The sequence below is a fragment of the Eubalaena glacialis genome, chromosome 14 (assembly GCF_028564815.1).
Source record: "Eubalaena glacialis isolate mEubGla1 chromosome 14, mEubGla1.1.hap2.+ XY, whole genome shotgun sequence".
Taxonomy (NCBI): Eukaryota; Metazoa; Chordata; class Mammalia; order Artiodactyla; family Balaenidae; genus Eubalaena; species Eubalaena glacialis.
The window spans coordinates 59,414,391-59,430,808 of NC_083729.1; the positions used below are offsets into that span (position 1 = coordinate 59,414,391).

A 16,418-nucleotide genomic window follows, 5' to 3' on the forward strand; every position below is an offset into this window, starting at 1 on the left:
TATGGACATTTTATTTCCTAATCACATGCCTAATCACACCTATGAAACTAATTAATAATTAATGGGTGTCCTCTGTCCTCCATCCATAATCTAATGGCCTCCATTTTTAATAGAATCTTTTATCAGATTGTAGAAAAATGATACAGATGAACTTCTTTGCAAAGCAGAAATAGAGACATAGACGTAGAGAACAAACATATGGATACCAAGCGGGGGAGGGGGGTGGGATGAATTGGGAGATTGGGATTGACATATATACACTATTATGTATAAAATAGATAACTAATGAGAACCTACTGTGTAGCACAGGGAACTCTACTTGGTGTTCTGTGGTGACCTAAAGGGGAAAGAAATCCAAAAAAGAGTGGATATATATATATATGTATAGCTGATTCACTTTACTGTACAGCAGAAAGTAACACAGCATTGTAAAGCAACTATACTCCAATAAAAATTAATAAAAAAAGAATCTTTTTATCAGATTGTAGAATAAGAGAAACCTATTATGACTTGTACACCAGGCCCATTCCACTGCAACAATTATTTATTGTTCACACTCTTATTAGAACTGTACGGTTAAAAATCACTATTCCCGAGGACCAGAGAGGGCCTTAGGAACAGACTGGAGTGACATCTGTAGGCTGGTTAATAGCTTGTAGCTTCGTCAAGGCCCAGTGCTTGATTATTGGGGCCAGCCCTTGGGCAATGGCCTGGTTGGGTCACTGCTGTGAGTTACTGGAGCCACAGAATTTAGTTGGGCTTATAAAATATAAATACTTCGAGCATTCTAATGCACTACATATTTATGAATGCTAGTGACTAAGCAGAACCCCTTACCTGGAGCAAATGACTGGCTTTGACAGTGGAAGGGTCAATAGTTCTTCTAGCTTACTGTGTTAATGATGCAAAGTCCTTCCTTCCATCCATATCTGGGAAGCCAGTTAACTTGGATACAGTTAAGGGGCCACAGTGTGGACCCCGGGGTGCGTGTGCCACCCGATTGCCAAATCTCCACTACACCGTGTGCTGAGGAAGAGGCAGTCCCTAGCAGTGTTTAGTCGGAAGCACTCACAATTCTGCATGCTTCTTGTTTTTATGCTTGGCTTCCTGTTATGCAAAGATAGGCCGAGGGTGCTGGTGAAGTGTTGCAATGGATGGAGACACAGGCCCACAAGAGACAACTGCTCTCCACATTCCCAAGACACGCAAGTTCCGGAATGAACACCAGAAGGGCGGCCCTGGAAAGGCAGCCTAGTCGGGCGGATTCACAGTGTAGAAGAACTTGCAAGCCTGAAGAAGAAACAGAAAGCCAGCTCTCTCTCTCTTCTTCATATGCTACAGAGACCGCATTTTTGCTTCTTCCTGCAAAAGACGTAGCTATGTGTGCTAAGTCCCTTTGCAAAGCAGAGTTTGCTTTTTTACATTGAAAGGCTCACTTGTCAAACAATAAATTTCTATGAGCTATAGAACATGGGAAAATTAAACCTGCTCAGTTCCTGGGTCTGGAGACAGGTATTCAGGGAACAACTTTAGGTATTTCTTTGAATTAGGTTATGTAAATGTGTCTCAGGGCAAGCGGCCTGGGAAGGCCCGTGTGACTGAATTCCGGGTGCACAGAGAAAGCCCCTTGGCTGTCCTCAGTCTCACATCTCATTACCTTTTGGGAGGTTGGGGGTGGAGCAAAGTTTTTTAAGCCCAAGTTAAAAAAGAAACAGAATTAAAAAAAAAAATCCAGGAGAGTAATCACAGGATAAATTTATCCTGAAGTCTAAATGCCAGGTTTTGAGAGTGGAAAGATTTTTAAAGTTCCCCACCCCCCTGAATGGTGGGTGTTTCAAAGTAGAGGTCAGTTTGCCTTTGACAAGAAGAGAAAAGGGGTAAAGAAAGTGGGCCTGGAGGTTCTGAAGTTAAAAGACTTAATTTTCTTCTAGGAGGGCTGTCTTCCCACAGTCTGATAACTAGACAGGCTGAGGGTCTGCATGTGTGGTGGGGGGAATGGGGTGTGTGTGGGTGAATGTGTGGGTGTGGGTGTGAGTGTGTGTGGGTGAGTGTGTGAGTGTGGGTGAGTGTGTGTGCGTGTGAGTGTGTGTGGGTGAGTGTGTGAGTGTGGGTGAGTGTGTGTGTGCGTGTGAGTGTGTGCATGTGGGTGGGTGTGGGTGAGTGTGTGTGTGCATGTGAGCGTGTGCGTGTGAATGTGTGCATGTGTGTGTGTGTGTGTGAGTGTGTGAGTGTGTGGGTGTGGATGTGAGTGTGTGTGGGTGTGAGTGTGTGCGTGTGGGTGTGAGTGTGGGTGTGGGTGTGGGTGAGTGGGTGTGAGTGTGTGGGTGTGTGGGTGTGTGAGTGTGTGTGGGTGAGTGTGGGTGAGTGTGTGTGGGTGAGTGTGGGTGAGTGTGTGAGTGTGTGGGTGTGGGTGTGAGTGTGTGTGGGGTGTACGCAATGGTGTATGGACCCCTACTGACCATCTCCAGGGAGGCAGCCATGCGGGGGCCTGCTGTTTCCCACGGCTTCCAGGGCTGCCTCTTCAGCGAGGCTGGGGGGCCCTCTGTGAGCTGCCCTGTGGGCTGAGTGCTGGGCCCCCCTCGGGTTGGTTCCGTGCTCCCCCCTCCCACACCTCAGCCCCACTGTGCTTTGGTCAGGATCCTTAGGTCTCTTCAAAGGAGCTTGTGCAGAGAGCCGGTAAGACGTGGCAGGACCCATAATATGTCCATTTTCCTGTCGGGGTGTCAGCACAGCCTCAGGGCTGGGCTGGAGGCTTCAGTGTTACTTCCCCATCACTCTTTCGTCAAGGCCTGCCGAGCCTTGCAGAGCTTATGTTGGAAGGAAAAGGTAGCACAAAGTGGTTTATGCGTAACATTGCGGCAGAATGGGTGGAGGCCGAGCCTGGTGTCTCTGTGATGGGAATAGTGGCCCGTCCCCTTTTCATCTCACCGTTACTGTCTAACCCTGTAAATTATTACACACGATTCTCAGTCTAGGCACCTCTCTTTACCACTAGAATATGTGCCTCTCTGTGGGCTGTGTGGCCTAGGTATGGATATTGGGCTTTGAAATTAGATTTCTAGCCGTGTACCTGGGCAAATCACTTCAGTTCTGTGAGCTCCAGTTCCTGGTCTGTAAAATAGAGCTTACCATGAAGAGGTAGGGTGAGCATTCAACCAGACTGCCTTGATCTTGATCGATAGTGTGCTTGCATGGTGGCTAGCGCAGGTAAAACCTCATTAAATACGTCACTGTTGGTGGGGATCATTATTACATCAGGGATTCTATCTTCCTTGGCCGCTCTGCTTGCATGGGCACAAGTAAACACATCTAGAAATCCCACAAATGGGTAGATCAGTCAACGTTTGTTGCAAATGTAAAATGCCTCACATTTCTCTCTAAAATGTTTATTTTATTCACTCAAGAAACATTTGTTGAGAACCTTCAATTGGCCAAATGCTCTTCTAGAAGGTGTGGTTTGATTGGTGAAAAAAATTTATAAAAATCCCTGCCCCTGGGAACTTATTTTCTGATACCTGAGCCTCCATCTTTTCACATTTTGCGGTTTGTGATTGATTATGAATCACCTTTTTTTATACAAGGAGAACATGACAGAGCTCTGGCCCATCAAGAACTAGGGCTGGGATGGAGGCAGCTATTGGCAACAGGGTGCAGTAGAATGCATTTTTGTGTGCCAGGGTGCACAGCAAATATTTGAAGCCTCACAATCTCGAGTTCACTAATTTAGAGAGCTTCCTCTATGTTTTAAACTCTGCACATTACCTAGCACCATGCCCTGCACATAAGAAATGCCCAAGAAATTTTTCTGATTGGTTAATATAAAGGATATGAATTTCTTTGTTAAAGAGAATCCATCCTATGAATTTTCTATTTGAACTTTATTCAACATTAACACACACACACACACACACACACACGTACACTTTCTTCCTCTCTTTGTTCCTTCCAATTAACTTTTCTAAGCCAGACACAGTGAGGGTCCTCAGGATACTAAAATGAATAAGACGTGGTCTTTGCCCTCAAGAACCTCTCCATAGCTCTAGCACCTTATAACCAGCAGACATGCAATAAAAGCACAAAGATATTTATTCCTCACTACTCAGCCATAAAAAAACCGCAATAATGCCATTTGCAGCAACACGGATACAAACTAGAGATTATCATACTAAGTGAAGTAAGTGAAAAAGAGAAAGACAAACATCATATGATATCACTTATATGTGGAATCTAAAATAAGGCACAAACGAACGTATCTGCAAAACAGAAACAGACTCACAGACATAGAGAACACACTTGTGGTTGCCATGAGCGAGGTGGGGGAAGGAGAGGGATGGGCTGGGAGTTTGGGGTTAGTACAATAGATGCAAATTATTACATTTAGAATGGATATACAACGAGGTCCTACTGTATAGCACAGGGAACTATATTCAATATCTTGTGGTAAACCATAATGGAAAAGAATTGAAAAAGAATGTATATATGTGTAACTGAGTCACTTTGCTGTACAGCAGTAATTAACACAACATTGTAAATCAACTATACGTCAATAAAAAAAAAAATTAAAAAGAAAGATATTTATTCCTGAGCCATGGGGCTTTCTGCTCACCTACGCAGCCAAATATCATTTTCTGAGAGAGAACACTGAGATCAGAAACTCAAACACTTCTTTATAAAGGACCTCTTGCTTCTGAATGGTGCTTTATGTTCTTAAGGGTCCTCTTGCAGAACGTGGATGTCTGTGTAAGTGCATGGTCAAGAGCCTTGGCAGAAAGGGTGAGTAGGGCTGAAACCCAGCTGGTGCTCCTATCATGAAGCTGTTACCCTGGAGATTGGCTGCATCCATCCATCCAGGGGCATCATCTGCTCCCCCAGGACAGCTCCTGGCCCAGGGGTGTGAGATGGACCAAAACTGGCCCTGGATCTTTGCTTGGCACAAGATGACAGCCTCTCTCCTTTCACTCCCCTTCCAGGAAGCAACCCCTGCTCCAATGCTAAACTCTTGGGGATAGTGGATTTTCTTGCTGCGCTTCTTTTCTCCCACACTGATACCTAATGCAAGCTCTCTGTAAAGTCCCAAGGAAAACAGTAACCTTCTCTGTCTTGTATCTAAGTTGATCTCCAGTGCCTTGACTTAATGCTAGTCTCCTCTGGGCTCAGCCTTTTCTTTGATTTCTGAACATCTATTATGTTACTTTCCAGATCAGAGATTCTCACATCCTGGTTTTCACTTGCACCTCATTTTCCCCCAATAACCTCTTTCTGAACCCACAGGCCTCACTTGTCAAAAGTAGAATTCTGGGGAAGTCAAAATCTCTCAGCCCACCCTCATATTTCATCACACCCAGAACAGGACTTTCCTGCCTATTCCAACCCACCACGTTCTCTGCTTCCTTCCCAGCTTCTACGAACGAGTCTCTCAGGTCTCTGAGTGTTTGTGGGGCAGGGTTGTGTCAGGTTGATCTTAGATCCCAGACCCAGTCCCTGCTCCCGGCACACGCCAAGTGCTCAGCCAATGTGCGTTGGATGAATGGATGGAGACGGCCCCTCACCTGAGCCACCCAAACCCCAAACCTCCCACCCGCCTCCTGTTCAGCCAGCTATGGAGCTCTGGTGGTCTGCCTCATCACTCCCTCTCCTACGCTCTCCATTTCCCCGGCCGCCATCCTAATTCAGGCCTCCGGATTCACACCTGGAATTTTGTACACTCTCCAGCTAGTCTTCCCTTTTTCCTTTCCTCCTTCTCTCTCCCTCCTTTCCTCTCTTCCCTTTCATCTCTTCTTCCTTTTCTCTCATTTAACATAATATCCAGTCCATCCTAAGATAATACTGCTAACAATAATAGCTTCCATTTAATGCCCATGTTTTAAGAGGCAGACATTGGCTAGGGCCCGTCCACTTATCTTTGTTAATCCTTATAGACTGGCCACCCACGAGCTACGTATTATTATCACAGTTTCACAGAGAAGGTAACTGGCCCTCAGAGACAGAACATGATTCACCCGAGGCTGCATACGTAGAAGCCTGTGCTCTCTGCTACCTCACCCTGCCCTCTCTTTGTCAGCGCTGTGTTAGATGTGGGGGATACAGGGTGAACAAGGCTAAGCATGAAAGTGGAGCCCCTGTCCTCTTAGAGTTCAAGTGGAGAGGGAAGACAGAGTAAGAAAAAGGACCAGGAGGGATGATAAGTGATTTGAAGGACATGTGTCCCCAGTTAAGAGGGAATAGAGCCAAGGGTGTGACTGGGCTGGGCTGAGAAGGCTTCTCATGGGAGGTGTAGCCAGAAGTAAGTCTTGAAGGATGAACAAGAACATTTCAAGAACTGGGGGTGGGTGAGAATGGGTGGGGAGAAGAGTCCAGCAGAGGGAATGGAATACCGTCATGGATGGAGTGCAGAATGGGTATGGAGGAAGAGCAGGAGATGCAACAGGAGAATCACAAAGGACTCTGAACCCCATGGTAGGGAGTTTAGTCTTCATCTTTTAGGATGAAGATGTTGGAGGGTCATTGAAGGCTTCTAGGTCAAAGAGTAACATGATCAGATTTGTGTTTCAGAAGGACTATGTCACAAACAATGTCATCAGTGGATTAGAGGTGAGATTGGTAGGAGGGAGACAGGACAGGGAACTATTGCAGAAATCCAGGGAGAGGATAAATGGGCCAAAAAAACCAGGTAGGGGTAGAGAGGAGGGATCAGAGAGAAAGAGAGCTATTGATTGTGAGGACTGTAGGAATGGGTCAGCCTTCTGGTTTGGCTGGTTGACCGGGGAGAAGTCAGTCACAGCAAACCATAGAAAAGCAGGCTTGGGTGTGTTTGTTACACAAGCCCGGGGAAAGGTAGGAGGTAGGGGGAGAAAGACGGTAAGTTCAACTAGCATCACGTGACCTGGAGATCCTTACGGAGGTACCTGCGGGCAGTTGGGTAGATGAGTCTACAGCTCAGGAGAGGGTGTCTGGGGGTAAGCTATGTATATTCTACTCCCTTTTCAACTTTATTTAAACAAGGTTCCCAGACTAATGCACTGCTCAGATCAACATATTGAGAAAATACCTTCAGTAGTTTTCCAGCTTTGATTGAACTATTCTCATCTCACATGTTTGGAGCCTCTAAAATAGAATCTAAACTGATGCAGAGTTGAGAACAGATGGAAGACATATCTCAGAAGTAGACCCTAGAAGATTTTGTGATTGATTATCTGTGGGGGGAGGGTGGGGTCAGAAGATGAGAAGATAAAGAGAGGAAGTGATAATGCCTCCCAAGCTGACTTCTCTGTTTATACTTCCTCCTTTAATTTTTTCTCGCTCCAACTGGGGCAAAAAGCAGCTACCTTCTACTGCGAAACAGCACCCCTGAGACTGTGGAACTTCTTTTATGTCTCTTCTTTCTATGTCTCTTCTTGCCCTCCCTCACCTGCAGACTAAAATGCAGCCTATGCGTTTCAATTACTTAACTTGTCTCTATTTTATCACGAACCTCCCTTGCTTAGGTACATGAGATGGCTCCCTGTTAGCTCTCAGATCAAGGTTGAACTTCTCACTCGGCCACCAGAAGCTACTTTTCTGGACCCTCCAGTTTGATTTCTCTCTTTGATGAAATGCTACCCACACCTTTATGGGCCATTTTGTCTCATGCTTGGTCATGATACTATTCAGATTCCCGGAAGTGCCAACCAATAGACCTTTCTGTGATGATGGAAATATTCTCTTCCTGTGTTGTCCATTACTGTAGCCATGAGCCACATGGGCTACTGAGCACTTGACATGCAGCTGGTGTGACCGAGGCACTGAATTTAATTTATTTTAATTCATTTCAATGTACGTAGCCAGTCACGGCAAGTGGCTACTGTACTGGACAGTGCAGCTCTGGGGGCTTGTTCTTTCTTTATCTACTAGAGTACGGGTGGGTTTCCCACCTCCCTAGAGCGTTCTGCAAACTCTTAGCAACTGCCTTCCAACTACCCACCTTTCGCTGGTCTGCCCTCGGCCCCCGCTCCAGCCCACAGCCTGGCTCAGACCTCCTTCCCCAAGGGCTGGGATCGTGCGCTCTGTATGTGATGACTGGCTCACAAGCAAAGCTTATCACGGTTATTATTTTCATTATGAGAAACAGCTCTAGAAATAGTAACAGATCTCTTTGTTTACTTTATCCGGGAACAAGTCACACCCACAGACAAGAGAGACTGTTCAAAGGAACGAACCAGGAAAGTCGTCAAAAACAAGTCCAACTCAGGGCCCACTAGGCTTTCTTCTCTGATATTTGAATCACCTCATGATAGGGCCGGCCGATGAGCCATACTGAGGGCCGAGGTGGGAGATGGCTCTGATATGGGACAGAAGGAGCCCCTGCTTCGTTACTGTCTCATCAGAAGCCCTGCTGTCATCTCCCCAGTGTTCAGGCCTCATTCGAGCAGTGGCAGTTTGTTCTGAGCCATCTGTACTCATGGCCCAGTGCCCACAGTCATAGCACGTATGCTGGATGTATGGGTGAATGGGATCATTTCTGAAATATAACAGATGGTTAGCCAAGGCCTTGATCCCATGCATACGGACAAAGTGGTCACCTACTTGTCACAAGGACATCAAGACCCCTCTTGGCCAAGTATGAGAACATAACATTCTCATATCTACCCCTCCTTTGCCAGACCATTCTGCAATGCACAGATGCTTCTAGGGGGAGGTTTTGAGTGTTGCATGTTTGTTTTTGCTATTATTGTTTTTGCCACTACGGAGCATAAAAAGTTTCCCAGAGCTATCCCAGCAGCTGAATTCTTCTGTGCTGAGTTCATTCTCTTCAGTCTACGGTATCTTTTTGGCCCCTGCTCCCCCTATCCTACTTCTTCAATTCTTGTTGGAGTTCTTCAGTTTCTCCTATTTTCTAGAGCAGTCCGAACAGTTTCTGTGGGTCTCTGGGGGGTAGCCTGAGTCTGCGGGGACCTGAGTCTTCATAGCCACCACGTGGCACCCACCTGCTTTCCTCCTCTCCTGTGCTGGCTGCCTTTGGTGGTATCACCCTAGAAGCCTAGAAGCCCTCCCTCCCAAGTCTGATACTGCTTCAGCTGGATGAGCACAAAAGTCACACTGGGCTGGGCAGAGGCTACCGAGGTGAGGAAAAATCCCCGCGCGTCTGCCAGAATCCCTCACTCTTCAGAAAGTCTGTGTGCCAACCATTCTTTCCATCTCTGCCCTCTTTCTAGTACGCATGTGAGTCTTTCCATGTTACAGTTTCTGACCTAGAGAGACACAGCGCTGTGCACAGCTCTTCCACTTCCCTCCTCCCCACTGTATTCCTGCCCCAAACCCTCCTCTGGTTCCTTCAGATCATTTAAACAGCCTTAGAGCAAGTGATCAGCCCCAGAGTGGCTGTTCTTTGAGTTACAGATGGAAGGCCTTCAAGATTGCGGTGAACTGAAGATTAAGATCAAAGGTAAAATTCTTAACTGGCGTGCCGGGACACACGGATATAAAGCAAACCCTTTGCTAACACATTGCTAAATGTTCATCAACATGTCAAGTTACTTTTTTTTTTTTTTAACTTTATTTATTTATATATTTATTTATTTATGGCTGTGTTGGGTCTTCGTTTCTGTGCGAGGACTTTCTCTAGTTGCGGCAAGTGGGGGCCACTCTTCATCGCGGTGCGCGAGCCGCTCACTGTCGCGGCCTCTCTTGTTGCGGAGCACAGGTTCCAGACGCGCAGGCTCAATAATTGTGGCGCACGGGCCTAGTCTCTCCGCGGCAAGTGGGATCTTCCCAGACCAGGGCTCGAACCCGTGTCCCTTGCATTGGCAGGCAGATTCTCAACCAGTGTGCCACCAGGGAAGCCCCAATGTCAAGTTACTTTTTACTGCAACGGGGTATCGGGGTATCTGCACTCTTATGATATCTGTCTAATAGGAGGTTGAATCAAGTGTGTCTCGTGCCCTGGTGTACAGCATAGGATGATCTCTCCAGTCCCTGGTGAGAGGCGAGGGGTGACTGCAAGTTGGCACCTTGGGAATGAGGGTATGTGACAGGAACGCAGACCACTTGTGGGGTCGCGGGAGCCCAGAAAGGGCAGAGTCCACTTCAGACAGCAATCCAGGATGAGCTATGTAAATAGGGTGATAATTCTGGATCCAGTTAGAGTCAGTGGAAGAAAGACGCTGTAATGCTGTATAAAATTCTGGTATTTGAAAGCAAGTCATGAATATAAATAGAAGACAAAAACTACAGGTCTAGAGGGAGATAGAAAGAAAGGAATCAAAAGCAATGAGAGAAGCTGTTGATTCAATGCATTGAAAATGGGAATAAAGGAAGAGGGAAAGCTTGACAATGCAGCAATATTTTGAAAAGAAGAGGGAGGTTTAGGAGGTTCTCGAAGATGATCTGCATCTTCGCAGTAGGAAGTAAAGTCATCTGTTGATAAAAATAATGAGTGACATTTGCTCACCTTGGACCAGGGACTGTGCAAAGTGGTTTATATATATTAACCTGTTTAATCTCCACAACAATTCCATAGAATAGGGGCTATGATGATCCTAGTTTCACAAGCAAGGAAACTGAGGCTCAGAGAAGTTGCATAATGTACTCAGGGTCAAAGAGCCAAGAAAGGAAAAACTGATCTTTACCAGGTGAGATGAGTTTGGATGAGAGTGGAGTTGGCTTCGTTCAGCTTCTTCCTGAATGCTCTGGAGACTGACAAAAGCTGGATAAAGGGATTATAAAATGGAGACTTCCTCCAGCAAGGAGGAGAATGCAAACACTGGGGACTGGCAAGTGTGGAGCGCACCGCACAAGGTCGAAGAGACACGGAGCTCCAACGCGGTTTTAAGGGAACTGTTGAACCAGCTGCGAAAGAAGGAAGGGGAGAATCTGAGGAAGGACATGTTGACCCCCAGGGGACCACAGGCCGGCTGATGGATCGCTGTGCAAAGGAGGGAAGGAGAGTTATCCTGGGTGGGAGTTACCATGGAGACAAGCTGCAGACACCTGGATCTAATCTGATGACAGGCAGAGCTCTTGTGTGAAAACAAAAGCAAACTACACGATGCACTGGGTTGGGGGGGTCTGGATTCAAATTCTGCGTCTGTGTCCTGGTGGCAGATTCATGTCCTTTTCAAATGCTTGTGTGCTGTCAGCCACATGGGAGGGACAACCCAACTGAAAACGTAGTAGGAAGGCAGCTACAGGGAGGCCCTTGGTCCAGCAGAAAGGGCCGTGAACACTCTCCGTGGGCGGGGGACAGAGAGCTCTTGACGACACTGGGCAGGAAGATTCAGGAGGTGCCAGCATCCTGCACACTGGCTGTGTGGTCAGGGGTCGGGGGGCTTTGGGGGGCCGCTGGCGCAGGGCAGTACTGGGCAGTGAGGTTGGGGAACACAGTGGCTCCTTCTAGGAAGAAGCCGGGCAGCTTCTGGCTGCCTCTGCAGCTGTGTGGGACTCACCCTGAACCCTGAGAACAAGAGGCATTATTTTCTCCCCTCTCTTGTCAGATATTGACTCCCACGCAGGAAAAAGGAAGCACCTTTTGTCAGATGCTGTGGCCACTTCCTCTTCAGAAGGCTCCAGCCAATCTCTGGCTTTGCAGAACGAGGGCGCCGACTCCAGCTGCCGGACCTTGAGGGTGTAGGGCCCCAGGGCCGGCGCTGATGGGAGCTGGCCCCTCGGCTGGCTCGCTGGGTTCCGGGGCATCCTCTCTGCTGCAGATCTGGACCCCTGAGCCCGGCCTAGCTGGGGCCCGGCGCTTCCCGGCCCCTCCCTGCACACTACTCACAGCCCCTGTCAGCCCGCCTGTCTGTCCCTCTCCACAGCTCGGTCAAGGAGCGTGATGACCGGAGAGCAGATGGCAGCCTTTCACCCCGCATCCACCCCCAACCCACTGGAAAGACCCATCAAGATGGGCTGGCTGAAGAAGCAGAGGTCCATCGTGAAAAACTGGCAGCAGAGGTACTTCGTGCTGAGGGCACAGCAGCTCTATTACTACAAGGACGAGGAGGACGTGAAGCCACAGGTACCAGTCTGGCTGTTTGCCCCCTTCCCAGGGCTGTCCCCTCCTGGGTGCGGGAGGTGGATGGAGCCCCGGAGATCACTACAGACTCGCAGGGGGGCTTCTTACTAGGATGAGACCCCTGTCCATTTGAAAGGACTTCTCTCTCTCCTTCTCACCCTTTGTGAGATACATAAACTGAGTTGCAGAGATGACAGGGTAATCCTCCTCTACGGAGCCCCAGGATGAGCGCTGGGGCTCTTCCTAAACGCAGCACTAAGTCAAGGTTGGCAGCGTGGTCTCGATGGGGATGTGGAGTGCAAGGGCTCCGGGAGAGTGGATTTGGGTTCAGGAAAATTGATTTGGGGCTTTCATTTATTTGTCTGTTCAATCAATATTTATTGAGCATCTACTGTGCGCCAGACACTGTTCCAGGGAGTTGAAATAACTCAGTGACTAAAACAGATAAGCACCCCTGACGTGTGGAACTTAGAAGATGGGGAGGGGGGAAGCAGAAACATAAAAGTAATCAATAAGAAAATTATGTGGTTTGTTAGAAAATGACTAGTTCTATGAGGAAAAAATAGAAAGGACTAGGAGGATCAAGCGTTTGGGGGAGGTGGTACAATTTCACGAAGGGTGGCCAGAATGACTTCATGAGAAAGGGGACATTTGAGCAAAGATTAAGGAGGAGAGGCAATCCGCCAGGCAGATATCTGGGTAAAGAGCACTCCAGGCAGAGGGGACAGCCAGTGCAAAGGCCCTGAGGTAGAGCATGTCTGATGTGTGTGGGAAATCGCAAGGAGGTCAGCGTGGGAGCAGCAGAGTTAGGGAATGAAAGGGTCAGAGGAGATGAGGTCAGAGAGCGGAGCTTTGGGGGTTGGGATGCAAATTGTAAAGCACATTGTAGTCCCCTGTAAGGACTTGAGTCTTTACCCTGAGGGCGATGGCAGGCCTGGCAAGGTTCCCGGCAGAAAGGGGTCATTCTTGGGTTATGTTGTGAAACTATGGTTCTGGTTACCATGCTCAAAAATAGATCCAAGGCTGAAGGGAGGAGGTATAAGGGTAATTTAGGTGAGAGGTTATAATGTTTAGAATCTCAGTGGGCTGGAAGAAAATGATCAGATCCCTGATATACTTGAAAATACAGCAAACAGGACTTCCAGATGGAGTGGATGGGGCTAGAGAGGGCTTTGACTGTAAATCTTGGGCCTGGGTCTTTTCTTCCTGCCTCATTGATTCCTCGTGGCCATCGTGGTGAATGAGAGCAAAAGGGGATGCTATTAACAGCTGAGAGACCCCAGGTGTAAATTGTATGTCTCAAGGCAACCAGGAGGACTGGACACCCTTTCTAGAGCTCACGCCTGTGGAGGTGGAAGAGTGGGCAAGGAACTTATTAGGGAGGACAGACTCTAAAACTTTCTGCAGCCAGAAAAAAAGCCCCAAGAAGGGTGAGGATATTGAAGGTGGATGGCCGGGTAAGCAAAGAAATGAGAAGGTCATTTTGGAAGAGGACAGTTCTCTCTAAGGGCAGGCTTGAGGCTCTGTGACGCATCGGCAGTGCCCGGTCAACTTCCACTCAGAGGGCTGTGAGTGTCTGTCCCTGCAGAGGCTGGAGAGGGGCCAGAGACCCCACCACTGCCTGGGTTCTTGCCCAGTGTCCTGTGCCTAGTAACCAGACTTTCTTCACTTTACGAACAGACCCTATCAGAGGCAAGCAATCACAAGCTAAGATGGGGTTCCTGGTACATTAATAGCCGAGGCAGGAAGTCTTCCCGTCTGCGGAGAGTGAGGGAGATGGCAATAATGTGTTAGCCTTCCCAAAGCAGCAGAGAGGGAAGTTCAGTGAGGCTTACTTCCGTGAGGTGTAGCCGGGGAGCTTGTGTTCTTTTCCTGGCTCTACTACCATCGGGTCATGTAATTATTTAATTTTTCTGGACCCCTCTTTTTTCTTTTGTAAGATGAGACAATCATACCTGGCCTGCATCTGTCACAGGATTAAATGATATGAAGCACATGTAAAAAATTGTTTTGTAAAAACATAAATGGATGTCAAAGAGTAAAATAAATTATTGGAGGTCCTGGCTTTTCTCCCTTACTTTTGGAGGAGGAAACTCTGAGTCCTCTCAGGATTAAATTAGTCTGGGATAATTAGGCAAAGCTTCTTCTAGAATGACAAGTATGGTTTATTTTTTAGAAAACCTATTAATGTATCAGACCAATAAGTCAAGATCAAGAAGTCAAATGAGAAAAACCACACAACCCCTAAATAGATGGCTGAAAAGAGCATTTGATAAAATCTAAAACTCATTTCAGATATAAAAAGTTTTTTTTAAAAAAGGAATAAAATGATAATTTATCAGAATATTTTATTTTATATGGATGTGAATATTTTGATTACAAAAGCTATATGGGTATATAGCTGGAAATTTGGAGGATGCAGAAAATCACAAAGTAGAAAATAAAAATTATCCCATCAGTAAGAAATAACCACCTAAATCCTCAATTCTTCCAGTTTTGTCTATGCATATACATTTAGAAACTCATCTAAATGCAAAATTAGTATAATAGTATTCTTTAATTAAAAATTAACAATATGTCGTGAATATTGTCCCATATTATTAAATATTATTCTACAATGTAATTCTTAGTGGTGGCAAAATAACTTATTTTATGGACATTCTATAAGTTATTTAACCAATTTCCTCCTGGAAATTAGTTGAGAATTTGGGCTGATTTTTCTGTTACTATAACAAACAAGAATTAAGTGGACATCCTTGTAGACTTTTCATATATCCATCATTATTTTATTAAGATAAAGAAATGTCTATTCAAAATAAAATACTTTTATTATGCTATCATTTAACATTGTTTTGGGATTCATAGACATTGCAAATATCTAGACGTGAAATGAAAGATATGAGCTAAATTCTTGGGAAAAAATAAAGGTCTATTTCCACACTACGTTTCACACCATTCATGACTCTGGATGGGTTAAAGACTTACGTGTGAAAACGAGTTCATAAAAATCCTAGAAGAAAGTGTAATTATCTGCATGATCTTTGGGAAGCAGGTGTTTCTTAAGCATAGCAACAAAGACAGCACAAGGAAAAGACTGATTTAATTGCATAAATAGAAATATCTGTACCTTAAAAACCAAAATAATAAGGTGAAAAGGCAAAAATAAACAGGAAAAATTGTAAACAACTATTCTTCCTATTTAAAATAGTCTCAAATCTTATAAGAAACAGCAATAGGAAAATGAGCAAATGACGTAAATGGGCAATTTCCCAAAGAAATGCAATAGCCAAAAAGCATAGGTAAAAAAGTCCACTCAGTCATAATTAAAGACATGCAATGGAAGTTAATGAGATACCATTGTCCCCTTATCAAAATGGCAAAGATTTTCTAGAAATTCCAATGTTAGTAAAGACTAGGGAACAGGAATTCTCATGCACAACTGGCGGAAATGAAAATCTGTACAACCTTTCTGGAGGGTAATATGCCTCTTAGAAATGCAAATTCTTTGACCCCGCATTTCTAATGTAGGGGTTTATAATAGTGATGTGGAAACAATGGCCGGTGGTAGGGGCTAAGTTATGTGAGGCAACTTTTATATATCTATCCGATAGAATATAATTCAGCTGTTGATGCCCTAAATTAATACTTTTTGAAATTGAAAGATGTCCATAATATAATTGCTTTGAAAAAAGCAGTTAACAGCAGAGGATGATTTATATGCTAGTCCTATTCTTGAGGGAAAAAAGCAATGAACCTGTAATTTATGGGAAAAGGCTTGGAAAGAAATACACAGAGGTGTTAACTGAGTTGTCTCTGAGTACTGGAGTTACACATAACTTTTACTTTTCTTCTTTCTCTATGACTAAAATATAAATTAGTTGTAAATTTAAAAAGAACACACATACACTACGATTCCTAAAAAACTCAAAAAACAAAAATCACTCCAGTAATCTTAGAGCAATCAGATGAAAAATGCCCTCAGGTATACTGTTGATGTGTACGTTTGGTGCAGCCTTTCTAGAAAGCAATTTGGCCAGATTTCTAAAAGCCAATAAATATCATGTCCAGAATGACCCAGTCATTCTGGTTTTAAGAAGCTATCCAAAAGAAATAATAAGATATATGCAGTGCTATTTGTAATGAGAAACATTAGACCAAATGTCCAACAAAGGAGAATGATGAAGTAAATTATGGGGCCCTCTATGATGCACCCTTGTATATGCTCTTCCAGGGGACCCTGGGGTTCAGGAGAACTGTGCAGTTTTTCCTCTGAGTTCTCAGAAAGGTCTGTCTAGCTCTGACAGTATAATGCCCTGTAAGTCCATGACCTAGCTTCCTATAACTCATTCCAAAAGTTTCTTTGTCAAGGAAGTTGTTTAAAACAGAATCTCAGTGAATTGCCCTCAAGTCTCTGCTACAATGATGGTTTTAGACA

The 16,418-nt window shown here is 45.5% G+C and overlaps 1 protein-coding gene across 1 annotated transcript in view; it reads left to right on the plus strand.

Annotated features, from left to right (window-relative positions):
- ARHGAP25 (Rho GTPase activating protein 25) overlaps positions 1-16,418 on the plus strand; it is an 88,103-nt gene that overhangs the window by 29,514 nt on the left and 42,171 nt on the right. Inside the window, exon 2 of the mRNA XM_061210570.1 lies at positions 11,787-11,986. Within this exon, the coding sequence (XP_061066553.1) occupies positions 11,804-11,986 (183 nt within the window). The 5' untranslated portion in view covers positions 11,787-11,803. The remainder of the gene's footprint in view (positions 1-11,786; positions 11,987-16,418) is intronic.